This window comes from Ruditapes philippinarum, unplaced genomic scaffold (assembly GCF_026571515.1).
Source record: "Ruditapes philippinarum isolate M1 unplaced genomic scaffold, ASM2657151v2 ctg13374_1_1_1_1, whole genome shotgun sequence".
Classification (NCBI taxonomy): domain Eukaryota; kingdom Metazoa; phylum Mollusca; class Bivalvia; order Venerida; family Veneridae; genus Ruditapes; species Ruditapes philippinarum.
Window position 1 is genome coordinate 76 of NW_026859601.1, and position 17,516 is coordinate 17,591.

Here is a 17,516-nt window from a genome sequence, read left to right on the forward strand (position 1 = left end):
ATTCTTCTTTAGGTTTACTGGGAAGCATCTGGGCATGCGTCCCAAATGAACTGGTAAAATCTGAAATGTAACGAAAAAAGTTAAAAAAAAAAAACCCTGTGAATTTTTTAAAAGTAAATGTTGCAAAAAGAAAAAGTTTCTGTGAGTTTTTTTTTTTGTTTTTAGGGCTTTTAATTGTTTAACTGAATATTTTTTTTTTTTTTAAAAATAATTTTTTTAAAACCGGGGTCTTTAAAAATAAAATATTAAAAAATTTTAAAAGACCCTTTTTTTAGATATCTCTTTGCAATCCGCTAGGCACTGAAATACTGTTTACTATTTTTTTTTTTTAAAAAAAAGAGATTATTCTTTAAAAAAAATTGGTCTAATTATAAATTGATTTGCAATGAACACCAAATTTAATATAAGTTTTATTACCACCCCCATTAATAAAAAAACAGAAAGAATGTAGTCTTAGGGCATAAAATTTTGTCATGTAATTAAGAGTCGTAGACATCAAGCCCGGGCTTTTTTCCTTCTGTAAGTAAGGGGCCGTTATAGGGGCTGCTTGGCAAAAAAAATTCTTCTAACTCATGCAGTTTTCCCCAAAAAAATTTTGAAATTGAAGTTTTTTTCTTCCCCCCTTTCCAAATTATAACTGTGTAATTTTTCACCAAAATTATGGGGAAGGCTGCTTCCCCAACCTGTGAAAAATAAAAGCCCTGCAAAAGGCAAACTAAAGATAACTTAAGTATACAAGTCAATCTAAAACAACTTTATTTTTGCTTATTTTTGAATTTTTGTGAAGAAATAAAAAACTATTATAGCAAATAATTGAAATGTGATTCCAAACATCACATAAACTACATGTACAGACTTCCTCACAGTTGAAAAAAAGTGTCTGACATTTGGTCTGACAAACCATGAAAATCTGTCAAACCAAATGAAATCTGTTAAACCGAATGAAAGTAATCAAAGTCAAAGGAAAACTTGTGTTTGTATTTAAGACACTTTTAGTTTTAATTTTTTTGCCGTAAAAATCGGCACATTTGGTACAGCACATTTGCATCTCCTCCCTGTCATACACAAACAATTCACGGTCCTTCTTTCATTTTTCATTAAATTTTGTCTCAGGTCTATTCTAATTTCTTTTTATCCTTTTACTGCTGTTCTGCCCACTCCACTGACATAGATTTTCACTTTTTCCCAGGTTTGGCAACCTTTAAACAATGCCATTTTGTATACATGCGACTTGGACAAAAGCGGGATGGTCAACTGCATCTGGAATAAAATGTCGGTTAGCTAATCAAAATTATCGGACATACCATCTGACCAACATATTTCTGGAAGTCTGCATGTTATGATCTATTGGTTAACATGTATGACAGTTATTGACTAGAGTTCTATATTCAAGTTTTATAGCGAGCCGAAGAGCTGGCTTGAAGGGCCCTGCTTGCAAAGCGAGGTTTAGGGTAATGCAAGAACGGCTTAGATAGTGATGGTTTTTCCGAAATACCGAATTGACATAAGTCATAGCAACTTTTTCGAATTACAAGATAAAGATAAAAGCTGAGGTATTTTGATTGAAAAAGAAGTATTGGACTGATGTCCTCGCGCACTTATATGGGTACAACCATAATATGACAGGGTGGATAAAAAAAAACAAAACAAAAAAAAAAAAAATGAACCAGAATAAATTGAAAGCAGTGTATAAAATACGAATGACAATTTGAAAACAGAAAATGTCAATAACAAGAGCTGTCGGTAGGACAGCAACGCTCGACTATTCTTAGTGCTTGATAGTAAAAAAAAAATGCTTGATACAGTTACCTCCTCCTGTTTACAGGTTGGGGTCATGATGGTGAACAAAGTGTGCAAAAGTTTCAAAGCCATATTCAATGGACTTTAAAAATATTTGAACTATTACAAAAACTTTAACGTAAATTCTAAGTCGAAAAAAGGGGCATAATTCTGACAAAATGCTGATAGAGTTACCTCCTTCCTGTTTACAGGTTGGGGTCATGATGGTGAACAAGTGTGCAAAGTTTCAAAGCCATATGTCAATGGACTTTGAAAATATTTGAACTATTACAAAAACTTTAACGTAAATTCTAAGTCGAAAAAGGGCATAATTCTGTCAAAATGCTTGATAGAGTTACCTCCTCCTGTCTACAGGTTGGGTCATGATGGTGAACAAGTGTGCAAAGTTTTCAAAGCCATATGTCAATGGACTTTGAAAAATATTTGAACTATTACAAAAACTTTAACGTAGATTCTAAGTCGAAAAAGGGGCATAATTCTGTCAAAATGCTTGATAGAGTTACCTCCTCCTGTCTACAGGTTGGGGTCATGATGGTGAACAAGTGTGCAAAGTTTCAAAGCCATATGTCAATGGAGTTTGAAAATATTTGAACTATTACAAAAACTTTAACATAAGTGGTTACGCCGACGCCAACGCTCGGGTGACTACAATAGCTCTACTTATTCTTATCGAATAGTCGAGCTAAAAATGAGCGATTATTTTATATTATTTCACGGTAAAAAAATTGAGCTCGCTTTTAGGCTTTGCCCTTTTCATATTATTAATTCTGTAAGGAAAATACATAATGAAATACTGGTCGGGGACCATCAGCCGGACACTTTTTAAACATTTTTCTGTACAGAGTTTATACTTTTTCACATAGAGACCTAAATATTTGACACAGGTTAGCTAGGTTCTTCTCCAAACTTACAAACTAGTTTGTTTATTCTGATTGCATTGACACTTATATCTGAGGCTTACAGGGAGGGTATCAAAATTACCTAAATTGTCTACACGACAGTACCATGTGTCCGGACAGATATGTACATGACATGATTAAATTCAGATAAAAGTTTGGGTGTTTTGATTTGTGATTTTCAACATGATAAACAATATTTCAGCAGCAAATGCTAAAGTTTTGGATAATTTATTCTATTGTTTACACGCATAATGATTATAGCTGGTATATGAGGTCATGCATTGCGTTCTTGACCCCCAAATTTCAATGTCAACATTTTTGAAATACTGACATTGAAATATTACCATTTAAGGAGGTTGAAATAAAATTATTTACTTAGTTATAGAAGAAACATGCAATTATTGTTGATAAAAACGTGACTGACAACCACTTTACAAAGCAAATACTAAATTAAGCATTTTATGGGCCGTCCGGGTTTGGTGGTTGTCAGGTTTTGGTGGTCCCCAACCAGTAGATTGATATAACTCAATCGGAAATAGCTGTATACTGAGGTTTTTTGACATGATGGGACTGAAAATGTTTTTTCCAGATAAATGTACCATTTGATGTATGTTTAGACCACTAGAGTCAGTGTACCCGGAGTCGTACACTTTTTTAAGGAAAAATAAGAAAATTATCTTATAGTTAAAAATTCTTCACATAATTGATATTATTTTGAAAATTACATCCTTTGCCCATAAAAACTGATGACCAAAACGTTTCTATCATAAGTAGGTCATACTTCTAGGCGCACTTGATTTTAAGCAACAGGTATGGGCAAAATATGATAAATAGTGGACTTGGTTCCGCACACAAGGCCATTTTTATACTGAAAGGTTATTGTACATCTGAAACATGTTTCATAAATTATTTAACATCTGTAATTCCAGATCTATAAGTTATATTGTTTTGCAAATTTTCAGGAGCTCAAATAAATTTAAAGCACATTCTTACTACAGTATACAAACATTTATTTCCAAGCATAGTAGCACACAGGAAACATGTAACAGTAATTGAAATATACTTTTTTACCACTTGTAGGTAGTAAACACAGACATAAAACATTATTATTGAAGGTTTTTCATCTGTTTAGTTATGACTTGTTCGATTAAGAGTTTGGTATCATTTTAAACAAAAGAATCAAGGTGAAAATTGATGTTTGGTTATTGGGAGAAGTTTAATCATGTGCATATACTTCATAACTAACAGCAAATTTGCCAAAACAAAAACATACATTTATTTTCAAATATATATTTTATAAATATCTTAACATTGAAATAAAAAATTAGCATGGTTTAATTGCTGAAAAAGATGTTTTTATGTGTGACCTACACAGCCATGTACATGTATTTACATTTTATATAGCCGGTTATCAAAAATACAGATGCCATTCAACTCACTGGTCGAAGAATACAAAGTTGCTAAGGCACGTCTGCTGCTTACACTTAGGGACTCGTCTGATGAGAAGATCAGTGGAGCAGGAATTGAAGTAAAAACTGGGAGGAAATGGTCAGTTAAGCAGGCAGTAGACCAAGCTGAAAGTAGTTTAAGCTCCAGGATATTGTAGGAACAACAAACAAGGGCAGAGAAGGACTAGGTATCAGGTTCAAACAGAGATGGAGCGATTCTGATAAAGTGGAGAGAAGATCAATGGTGCAGACAGAACTAAGGAGAGCAGAAGATGGAAACAAGGTCATCAAGATCAGTCCAACTTGGTTCTCAGGGAAGCTGGATGAAGTGGAACTTGCCAGAGAGGCAGTTAACCTGGCAGGAGCTGTGGAGTTATGAGCCACTTCAATTGAGTTTTCTCCTTAGATCTGTTTACGACCTACTACCCTCCCCAACAAATCTTAAACTGTGGAAGATCCCAGCTGTCCACTTTGCGGGAATGTAGGATCATTACGCCATATCATGTCATCATGTAATACTGCACTGTCCCGGGGACGATACAGATGGCACCACGACCAAGTTCTTCGTGAAATGGCGGACATCCTGGAGAAAGAGAGAAAGAAAGAAAGACCGTTGAAAAAGACTGGACCACACTTTATCAACTTTGTTAAAGAGGGGGAGAAGAAGTCTGCAAAATCAACAGGTACTGGCATTTTACATGATTCAAAGAACTGGGAAATGCTGGTAGACCTTGGGAAGAAGTTAAAGTTCCCAGAGGAAGTGACTCACACATCCCTCCGGCCAGATATAGTAATGTGGTCAAGGTCTCCGAAGTTGATGGTGATGGTAGAACTCACTGTTCCTTGGGAAGAGAGAGTAGAAGAGTCCCATGAGATCAAGAAGGGGAAATACCAAGACTTAGCAGACACATGTAAAGAAAGAGGATGGAAGACATGGGTCTTCCCAGTAGAAGTTGGTTGCAGAGGCTTTCCATCAAAGTCAGTTTGGAAAATGCTGGGTGCAGTGGGCATTAAAGGAGGAGCCCAGAATACAGCAGCACATGCTCTTGGCAAAGCTGCAGAGAGAGCGTCCAGTTGGCTCTGGCTAAGACACAATGAACCAACCTGGCAGCCATCGTAGACGAGGTAGTACCTGATCAACACTACCTGCCCCACCATCTTGAGGATGTTCCGAGATAAGGGACGAAACATCCAGTAACAGATGGGTACTCGGCTGATGACGTCTACGTTAAGCAGTATATCTGTATTTTCACATCGTCTGCACTCTTTAAGGAAAGGCTGGGGTGCAAGATCCCAGATTATGTCATATCCTGTTGAAAATATGCCAATTCAGTAAAACACAAATGAAAACTTGATAAATTCATTTGAATTTTCAAGAAAAAATGAAAAATGGGAAAGTGTGCGGGACCGGGTCCTGTGCGGAACCGGGTACACTGACTCTAATCGTTGTGCAAAATGTCTGATCCTTCTCGCACTTCGTTTATAATTATTCAAATTGTAAAAAAATGACCCAAATTGAAAAGTGTGCCTTTCACTCAAATTGGGCTGAGAAAAACATTGAAATACGATTTTCAATTTATTTCAAAATATATTTATCTTTGCTTACATTTCTGTATGAAGTGCCCCAGCGGGCCAGCTCATATAGATCTATGTAAGAGATTCAAATGTTATGTTTTTAGGCTTTTTAAACCTCAGTGGAGTCCCTTTAACACGAATCATATTTAACAAGTTTTAGATCTATTATTATTGTTGTTGGTGTTAAACCGTTAAAAAATAATGTCATGCAGACATTAAGTCTGGGACATAGACTGATAAGATCTACTAGATCTATAGTAAATTAACGATAAACACAATACATATTTTTTGTTGTTTACCTTGAATACGGCGCGAAATAAAAAGTTTACAATGTAATTTCTTACACGACCAAAGACGACTAAATTTGTAGTAACACAGGTTGAAGACAACTAATAACAACCATAGTCTACTGAACGTTTGTGACAGTTGCCTTTCAGTGGATAAACATGACATTTATATAATTCTATCCTGGGCAGGTTATGGCCATATATTATGAGCATATATGAGGACTGTCCATACTGAACATTATGTAAGACGTCGTGCATTGCTGAGCGACCATGCAATAAATTGCATGATATAATGTGCTCCACGCTCAAATGCCATAATTATATTATGTGACATTAATATGTCATTGTTTCACTTTTTCAAAATATCCCCTGTGAGGAATACCAGAGACATATTATCTATGCCTCTGGGAATACACTTTTGTTGTTACCTTATTATGTGCGGCATTCACAAATAATTAGAAGATCTCCATAATTATCAGCCCACTTTTACAATCTAAAATTGAGATATTGCTTATTGTTTGATGTCTGAGTGCCTGCATTAAAACAATGTTAAAATTTTCTTCACTGTTCATGATCAAGTAACCCAAAACATCCCATTTTTGCTTTATTTGTGTCATAGATTGAAATTATTTGGTAATGGCAGCCGTGGCTTTCCATAGTTAGTTTAAGCGGAAACATCGTGCACGCGCGTTTTTATTCAGTTGCGCCTATATATTTAACTTCCGGTATTGAATCGGTGAAAATCGACAATTTTCGTCAATGATGTACATTGTCATCGTCCTGATGAAAATACTCGGTTAATCCTTAATGCAATAGAGGAAACAAAAGAAGAAGTTAAATATGTAAAGAATCAGGTTGATTGTGTTAAGAATGAGATAGGATGTTTGAGAGAAGAAATTGTTTCCATTAAGTCAAAAGTTGAGAGTTTAGAATATGGTCAAGAGGTAATTGCTAATGATGTTGCTTCATTATCTATAGCTGATGATCAAAAAGAGGAACGGCTTACTAATTTAGAATTACAACTTAATTTTATGGAATCGGAGAGATTGAAATCATCCTTAAGAATATTTGGTCTTGGCGAATTCGAGTCTGAAAGAAATTCACTGGAGTCGGTTATTGTTGATAATGTGTTTGATGTTATCGGAAAGCCAGATTCGTTTAATGAAAGTTCATTGATAAGTGCAAAAAGAGTTGGTAGTATTAAGGAAGGGGAGCCAAGAATGGTTGTAGCCAAATTTGAAAATTGTGAAAAGAAATTTGAAATTTTTAAATTTAGGGAAGCATTACGAGAGAAAGGCATTCGTATATCAAATGATCTGTCCTTTTTACAACGAAAGCAAGTGAAGGAGGCTAAGCAGAGAGGCTTGATTGCATACTTTAAAAACGGTAAACTTGTTACTTATAAACCGGATGATAAGCAAGCGACGGATTTTGATGGCACATCTAGGGTTTTCAAGCGTGCACGTAGATTCGGTGATAAAAATCAGGAAGACAGTCAGACTGATATGGGTATTGTAACGACAGGTGAAGAGAGAAGAGGTTGTTTAACAGGTGTGAGAAGATAGGATGAAGGCCGAAGCCCCACACTAATTACAGGACTTATTAAATTTTTGTCATGGAAGATAGAAGGGTTAAAATCGAAATTGTACAATAATGATATTATTGAATTTTTGAAAATATATGATGTCATTGGTATTCAAGAGACTTGGGATCTTGAGCCAAATTATTGTGAAGATCAATTTTTAGATTTTGCGATTTTTTCATCCGCAGCTAAAAAGTCATATGCTGGCGGAAGACCAATGGGCGGTATAACAGTTTTTGTTAAAAACACTATTTCTAAATATTTTAAACGTGTATGTAATGAATTTAATTTTGGGTTAATGCTACTCATTGATAAATCACTTTTTGAGTTAGAGAGAGATATACTATATGTGTCATTATATATCCCCCCAGATTGTTCACCTTTCTATAACGACATTACTTGGACAGGATTGCAGCAACTTGAACTATTTTTAATTGAAAATAAGTTATTAGATTTAGAGCTAATGTTAAGTGGGGACTTTAATGCGAGAACAGGGAGTCTTTGTGATTTTACAACGAGTACGAATGATATTCCTGAGCTAAAAGAATTTAATGATATATTTGATAATGATATAGGTGTGAAACGAGTCTCTCGAGATACTAAAACAAATAAATTTGGGCATGAATTGTTAAATTTTTGAAAAGTATTTTCGTGTTATATTGTAAACGGACGTGTTGGTAAATGTACTGGAAGTGATGGCTTCACATTTATAAATCAAAATGGATGTAGTACTATTGATTATTTTATTGTGTCAAGAAATATTTTTGAGCTAAAAACAAGTTTTGAAATACAATCTAATACAGAAAGCTGTCATTTTCCAATATCTATGAGTGTGAAGTCATTGCAGTCTAATTGTAAAAAGATTAATGTTTGAAGTGAATGAAGACTTGTTTTATGATCTGCATAAAGGTAACTGCGAAGCTTATCTGAATTGTTTATCAGAAAATATACTTAATGGTGGCTTTGCTGCTCTAGATACAATGTTAAGGGATCATGATATTGATATAAATTTAGTTATTCAAGAATTTGAATCAGTTATTTGTAGTAGTAGTGTACAGTTTGAAAGGGTAAAACGAAAAAAGGCTAACATTATGAATTGGTTTGATAAAGACTGTAAAAAGGCAAAACAAACCACTAAAAATTTTTTGAAAAGGTTGAGATTGCAAAGATCGGATCATAACTTACCTCAATATATACAGAGTAAATGTAATTATAAAAATATGTGTAGACGGAAACGTCAGTTGTTTAATAGAAAATATCTGCATAAAGTAGAGAGTTCTGTAAATAATTCCAAAAAGTTTTGGTCTGAAGTTAAAAAGTTTTTAAACAAACCGAAACCATTATGTAATATTTCACTTGACGTTTGGTTTGAACATTTTAGTTCATTATTTTCAAATAATGAGAATGAATATGATATAAATGACATAAGGGATGATAATTGTAATGTAAGTGTAAACTTTGATGAAATTGAAGAACTTATTTTTAATTCTAATATCACAGACGAGGAAATTTTACAAGGTATAAAATATTTGGACATTAATAAATCTCATAGTGGCAAGATTATACCCCAACAACTAGTTTACGGCGTTAATGTTTTATTACCTTTTATTCGTAACCTTTTTCAAAGATTATATTCACGTGGTGAATTCCCTGATTGTTGGGCAAAATCAGTCATTATACCTTTACACAAAAAAGGAAGTTTGAATAACCCAAATAATTATAGGGGCATAGCATTATTAGAGGTGTTTAGTAAGGTTTATATATCAATAATTACTAAAAGATTAACATTCTATGTTGAGGCTTACAGTAAGCTCTCAGAAGCTCAAGCTGGATTTAGAGCTGGATACACTACAGTTGATAATGCTTTTGTTTTATATTCTATTGTTAATAAATATTTAAATATGAAAGGAAAATCAGTATATGTAGCTTTTGTAGATTTCCAAAAAGCTTTTGACTCAGTAGATAGAGGTTTATTGTTTGAGATTTTAAAAATAAATGGAATAAAAGGTCACTTATTTGAGGCAGTACATCAAATTTATTCGTCAGTTAAAGCATGTGTTAGATCAAATGAGGGGGTAACTGATCTATTTTCTTGTCCAGTTGGACTCCGTCAGGGATGTAGTTTAAGTCCGGTATTATTTGCAATGTTCATAAATGAATTACAGTCATTGTAACAAAATACTAATGTAAGAGGAATCCAGTTATTTCCTTATGCTGTTGAAATATTTATATTGCTATTTGGTGATGATATTGCTTTAATGTCAGATACAGTTGCTATTTTGTAAACAAAGTGAACTAATTGTTAATATTACAAAAACTTATATATTAGTGCTTAAACGTGTTGGTCAAAAAGCTAAAAGTGAAAAATGGACGTAATATATGGTAGTCAATTTGAAATTGTTAATGGGTTCACATATGTTGGAATATATTTCTCAAACAGATTGTCTTTATATAAAATGGCCGAAGTCATGTCTAACAAGGCCAAAAAGGTACTTCTGTATATTTTAAATTCTTTTCAGCAAATGTCATGTTTGCCATATAAAACGTTTTTTGCAATTTTTGACTCTAAAGTCGCATCTGTAATGTTATATGGGTCGGAAATATGGGGCCTAAAAAGACCAAACTGTATAGAGTCGCTGCAAGTATATGCATGTAAAAGATTTCTAAATGTAAATAAATCAGCTTGTAATGATGCTGTACTTGGTGATACAGGGAGATTTCCTATGAGCGTGTATGCATCTAAACAGTGCATTAAATATTGGATTAGGTTATTAAATCTACCTAGACATAGATATGCCTGACTCAATGAAATGATTGTTTTCTTTGATAATTTTTAGGATACTACAAATGGGCTAGCGATATAAGACTGCTTTTATATGAAAATGGTTTTGGCTATGTGTGGGAAGCTCCAAAACTATTTTTAATTCAATATGTTCACAAACTAAAATATCAGTCAATGCAATATTGGTCTGCTAGATGTACTGAAACAAGTAAATTGTTTCATTATTTAAACTTTAAGCAGTGTTTTGGGCTGTAAAATATATTAAAGTTATTTTGTGATAAATTTAGGAAGTGTCTAGCAAATTTCCGATGTTCAACACATTACCTTATGATTGAAAAGAGAAGGCATTGTTACAATGACAAAGAATAGTGTGTATGCATTTATTGTGAAACTACTATTGAAAACGAATTTCATTTTATGATTGTATGTCCTTTATATGCTAATCTTCGTTCAAAATATTTGCCAGATTATTATTTTCGTTATCCAAATATACAAAAATTTTATGATTTAATGTCAAGTGAAAATGTAGATATAATACGAAATGTATCAATGTACATTTATTATTCTTTTAAAGAGAGAGAAGAATTTATCAGTATGTCTGAATAGTGTTATATGTACACACATAATTAATAAGTTTTTTAAATATCATATTGTACAGTCTGATCATAACCACATGCAATGTATGTATTATATATGTGATGTTGTATAAATTGTGTTTGGGCCGGAGGCCATATATACAAATAAACGAATTGAATTGAATTGAATTGAAGTCGATCTCACTTGTGCAATATCGTGAACACTTATCACTTGTTCTTTGTTGTACTTGTCCGATTGTTTTGTTTGTTGTATATGTTTCTATATGAGAGAGATATCCATTGGTTCTTTTAAATATTCTTTACTTCTGCGCACTGTTTGCTTTTCCTGTCCCGCTCAATATTTACAGTCATTGTTTAGTAAAACTAGTTAATTTTACATTAGATCTACATTTAATTTAATTATTTCAATTTATATTGAAATAGTTTAATTTCTATAAATAAATACCTTCATACCGACGCTGTAATGAGAAATAGCATTAAAATCAAGATATATTTTTGTATTTTCTTCTTCTGCGTCGATTGTGTATATATTGTTATTTCATTGTATTTTGTTTTTATATGTACTGTACTTGTAAGATGTATAATCATTTTATTTTATTACATGCTTTTCGGTGGTTTATAGAAATATATCAGTGATTTAAAACTGGTAATTTCACTGTTTGAAACAGTGAAATTACCACTTTGATAATTTCACTGTTTTGAATTTAAGCCCTTTACGTTGTTTCAGTGAAATACCAGCGTGCACAGTACTGGGTACCAACTTAATATGACGTGACGTCGTAAATAACGTGACGTTGTATTATCATTTGGCGCGCTTTTCATTCAGAATTAGGTTTAATGTCTTTTTAAAACGTTTCTTTGCATATAATAACAAGAAAATTTGTTTAGTTTAGTGTAAGATCGAAATATATTACTTGTGAACACCAAAAGTTTATATTTCACTCGTGGCTGCGCCACTCGTGAAATATACCTTTTGGTGCTCACTCGGTGAAATATATTTCGATCTTACACTGAACTAAACAAATATCCTCTATTTATATTTTTAGACCAATTTTACTCTGATTAATAAACATAACATCGAACCTACGCCCAGAGTTTGTTCTGTACTATCCAGTGTGGAAATATTTTACCCTGCGACATTTGTCACGTTTTACATATTTCTTCTGACACCAATATACGAACGATCTCAAAACAGTTTGGTATTTACCAGTTTTTTTTTAAACTTTATATTTATAATAATGACCGTACATGTGTCGTTCAGCACTAAAAGCAGATAAGCATTTGCTGGACCGCGTCAGCGCCAAACACCATCATTTTTATTGTACTTATATGGATACTGTATATATTAAAAGATGCACTATAAAATATATGTCTTTTGATTTCCTTGAAATTTTGCCATATAACAGCAGACACACTGAAAATGTCAAGGGTAGAATATGTACGCTATTGTATGCAATGAATGTATAATGTTTTTTTTTTATTTTACTACAAATTGATGAAGATAAACTTGTGATAAATTACTTTAGGCTTGGGCGTCGCATTTTTGTTTTACAGCCATTGTCCATGGATGGCTTTGTGGGACAGCCCTTATATGTTATATCAAGAGCTTACAGTGTTTACTTACTAAGACTAAGTTTATATAACATCGTGATTCTCCATTTAAAAGTGATGTTAAAAGATGCTATATTATAGTATTTATTGAGTTAATTTTTTTGACAGGTTATATAGAGCTTACAGTGTTTACTTACTAAGACTAAGTTTATATAACATCGTGATTATCCATCTAAAAGTGATGTTAAAAGATGCTATATTATAGTATTTATTGAGTAATTTTTTTTTTGACAGGTTATATAGAGCTTACAGTGTTTACTTACTAAGACTAAGTTTATATAACATCGTGATTATCCATTTAAAAGTGATGTTTAAAGATGCTATATTATAGTATTTATTGAGTCATAATTTTTTTTGACAGGTTATATGGCCGTACATACACTGTTGTTTTGCAATATAACCTACACTCAGCCATTCAGGTTAAATACCCTAACCCTTTTTACTAAGTCAAGGGCAATAACTCTACAAATACTAAAAACATCCACACGAAATACCAAGCTGCACAACTACACATGCTGAGTAACATTCATGTAGTTTCATGCCTCTAGGTCAAATGCTTTTTGAGCTACATGCGACACAAATGCATCCACTTTACGAGCTCAAAAGTTGACCGCAGTTAACAAGTACGGTCAACTGGGCAAAAAGGTGAAAAATCACTGCTTTAAAATAGAAAGACCCTGAAATAAAATATCAAACTTATCAGTTTGTGGAACTCAGCTCGTGTAAACATCAACAAAATAACTCATTTCTCTCATGCCCTGTTTAAAAATGTTGCAAATTATATTGGAATAATATGCATAGAGTTGAATGTTATAACTGTAAGGCATTCGCAATGGAGAGCCATTATCTCCTTTCTTGTTTATATATTTCTATCAATTATATGTATGACTTTTATACGAGGACAATGCTGATGTTTTATTTTTTGAAGATTTGAAAGTGTTTATTATTAGTGTTTGCTGGTGATTCTGTTTAATATTGTTTACATGTACAAAAGAAGGATTTCAAGTATTATAAGATTATACAACATTTATACTGTCAAAAACTGGAGGAATAATCATAACCCCACCAAGTCAGCCCTCAAATGTTGTTCTTCATGAAACGGCGGCACATGTATTTATAAAATATGTAAAAAAAATTTACTCTTAAAATACACTCTTTTAATATTTAAGGATAGATTATTTTGCACTGAAAGTGCAGATGAACGCTACATTCTCAAGTAACCATAGTGAACTATATATATAGGGTCTGTTGAGTGACACACATGGTGCACCACAGATAAAGGGTCACATTTTAAAGATAAGAACGGATTTTTAACGGACTTGTAGTAAATTGCTTCAAATTTATAACATTTTTGTTATTTTGAAGGTAAGTTCATATAGATTTCGACGAATAAAAAACTGGTCATTTGACCTTTCTTATGTGGTATCTTTTCTAGTTCTAGCTTCCAAAACTTTATAAGCCGGCTTTTAACATTTTTTTCTTTCGTTTTTTTTTCATGAAATATTGTTTGATTAAAAAAACACGGAACGCTTTTTCTAACACTAAGGTTGTTTTTATGCTAGGACATTTGACATATCTCTTAATACATTCAAATTTATTTATGAAATGTATTAGTTTACCGTAACATTGGTTTATTACAGACCGTTTCAATTTATGTGAAGGACAGTTGACCATGTACCCATTACTAATGGTATTTATGTTTCGTATAACATCATACGTTATATATGTTTAATTATTATATATTTTAAACATAATTTTCGGTCTTAAACACATAAGTTAATATTTAATGTACATTGTATAAAAAAGTCATCGATCTCTATTTTAATACATATCATGGCATTGAAAATTTACGTTTTATGATTATTATATTTGTCAATATCATGAATCATATATGTTACATATAATGCTTAACAAAATACACATATCACATGTACATGTATATTATTTAAAGATATCACTTTATTTATCAGCGTGCACTATTGTCGTGTTGGTGTGTGGTGATGTCAGCCGGTTTCATAATTGATACTGACCCTTGTCCTGCGCCCTCACCGTGTCGATGTTACAGTTCTAGAATCGACTGTGCTTACAAACGTTTGACGAGTTTTCCCGTTCTCAAATTTTCACAGAGGCATTACCGAGAGCTTGAAATATTGTTACAAAGAAACATTATCGAAAGTATACCTGACAACGCCTTTGGAAACATCATTTCTGCAACACCAGAATCAGTGGAAATCCATTTGAATAAGAATAGAATACACAATATATCTAGAAATGCTTTTGCAAATTTTGGTGACAGCAAAGTGACCATTGAGCTTTCAGAAAACCGGCTTACTGTACTCCCATACGCCCTGTCGATGGTGAAAAACCTTAATACACTACGGTTGCTTGGTAATAACTTTATATATATCGATGATACGGTGATGTCATCCCTTGGGAAAACGGTGGAAACATTTTGGCTTGACATGTCTTCGGTAGCTATCTGGCCTCAATCCTTTTCAAGTTTTCAAAAATTGACCTCACTTTGGATTGATTACATTCCATTTCATACTCTTCCTTCCAACAGCTTTGAAGGTCTCCGGAAGCTTTTTCAACTTGAGATTTCCAACTCTAAACTTCAGTCTGTTCCTGACGCAATTTGTCGTCTGCCTCAGCTACAGCAGTTTAGGTTTAATCATAATATATACATGCTGAACAGTTTGACACACATTCTTACTGTTTGCAAGCAACCCTTACACAACGCTTCTCTTGCCTATTTCAACAACAACAACATGTTTTCTTTTCCAGAAAACGTTTTCTTAGTGTTTCCAAGAATACGCTCGCTTAATCTCAGTTTTAACTATCTGAACAGCATCACTTCATCGGCTATTCCGGAAAATTGCACTCTTTATTATCTTTACCTTTCAAACAATGAATTTACAAGTATACCACTGGCAGTGTCCAAAATGCCTGAGCTTATTACTCTTGTTATCAGTAATAACAGGATAACCTCAGTAGATGGTCGTGTATTGTCGTCATTGCAGAACTTTCGCCAGCTGACCATCAGTAACAATCCTCTAATCTTCATAGACCCTCACGCTTTCAGTACAAGCTTAACATTGAAGAACCTTTATGTTGAACATACGAATATTACGTCAGTTCCGGCGGCAATTTTACACTCGAATGAAAGATCAGCGATAGATCTGACAGGATCACCTGTTCAATGTAACTGCAACAATATGGCATTTTTGAATTCGCTATCCAAAAGTGATGTAGAATCAGGGAAGAAATTCTTCAGAGGAGACTGCGTGAACGCAAATATGACAATCAAATCTTACATTCTAAATGTTCTCCCAAACTGTTTCTGATATGTCATATTATATCATTAAACATAAAAATCTGAAGTTTCTGTATAATATAACACCATGGTCATGGCTGTCCCATAACGCAGCAATGTGAAAATAACGCAGGAATTGTGCAAAAGTAGCGTCGAATCGTCCAAAACTAGCAGTACCCCGAGCGACAATGTGACATCGCAACAACACAACGCACGACAACGCGCCGTTTGGCGCGCATCGTCAGCGACAGGACGACAGTGCAACAACGCGCCGTTAATGATATAGGTTGTGTTGTCGATAGCGACAATACAACCTATATCGTTATCGCCTTTTCGTCTAGTCGCTATAGCGAAACAAGCCAAACGGCGCGTTGTTGCACTGTCGCCTTGTCGTCCTATCGCTAGCGAAGAACGCCCAACGGCGAGTTGTCGTGCTGCGCGATGTGGCCCTGTCGCTTGGCTTATATATATATAAATAGCAAATCCTTCGATTTGAGCCACACAACACGTCACACGACAACGCGCTGTTTGACGCGCATTGTTAGTGATAGGACGACAAGACGAAAGTCCAATAACGCGCCGTTTGGCGCTTTGTCGTGCTATCGCTAGCGACAACACGACGCACACATGTGTTCCAATTAAGCCACCATAGGTAGGTACCCATTAGTTCTAAACAGAAAAGTTCGAATTGTTAAATTTTGGTTGAAGCTATTACACAACGAACAACGGAACAGTATAGTCTGGAATATATAAATCAATGTTGCAAACAGCTGGAAATGGGCAGCAAAACTAGGCTGCCAAAGTGAAGAAACTACTAGATGAATGTGGCTTTGGAGAAGTATGGCTGTATCTATGGTTGCTGATTTGTGCCATTCGTGTTTTCGCCCCGCGACCCCGCCAAGCGAAAATTAACAAGTTAAAATTATTTATTAATGTTCGCCCCGCGCCCCCGCTAATTAGCGTGATTTCGTCCTGCGACCCGCCGTTTTATTTCTTAAATCTCGTCCCGGGCCCCCGCGGGGCGAAGTTTTATTTTTTAAACTTCGCCCCGCGCCCTCGCTAATAAGCGTGTTTTTGTCCCGCGACCCCGCCGTTTTAACTTGTTTATTCTCGACTTTTCGCTTGGCGGGGTCGCGGGGCGAAAACACGAATGGCACAAATCAGCCACCATATGTATCCGCGTTCGGTAGATATAAACCCATTTATACCATTATTCAAACGAAGATACTAAGTACGTTACTGAATGGAGAGTGTGTACACGAAGTAGCCATTGTATCATGTTGTTCAATAATATTTATCAAGCAGAAATGGTAGAATATTTAACATTGATCGAAATGAAAAATATAGACATTTATTTAATTTTACCCATGAAATATGGTGCTTTATTTAATTTTACCCATGAAATATGGTGCTATATCAGTCAAATATATTTCATATTTTTTAAAAATAAATATGAAATATAAATATGAAAGTGGGCGGAGTCAAAACTCATATTTATTTTTGGGGACTTCTTTCGCCATTTTGTTTGAAAAATCTGAGAAACACAAAACAAGTTTTTGTTTAATTTTGGTTTTGAAAAATATATAGAATGATAGAAAATGGTCTAAAGCCTCGGTCTCACTT

General features: G+C 34.0%; 1 protein-coding gene across 1 annotated transcript; it reads left to right on the plus strand.

The window, feature by feature from the left end:
• The first annotated feature begins 13,805 nt into the window (after window positions 1-13,805).
• Window positions 13,806-15,960, plus strand: LOC132757219 (phospholipase A2 inhibitor-like). Its single transcript, XM_060748433.1, has 3 exons — window positions 13,806-13,945; window positions 14,221-14,270; window positions 14,551-15,960. Exons 2-3 carry the CDS (start codon window positions 14,253-14,255, stop codon window positions 15,922-15,924), a joined length of 1,392 nt encoding a protein of 463 aa, XP_060604416.1. The 5' UTR covers window positions 13,806-13,945; window positions 14,221-14,252; the 3' UTR covers window positions 15,925-15,960.
• The last annotated feature ends 1,556 nt before the right edge of the window (window positions 15,961-17,516 follow it).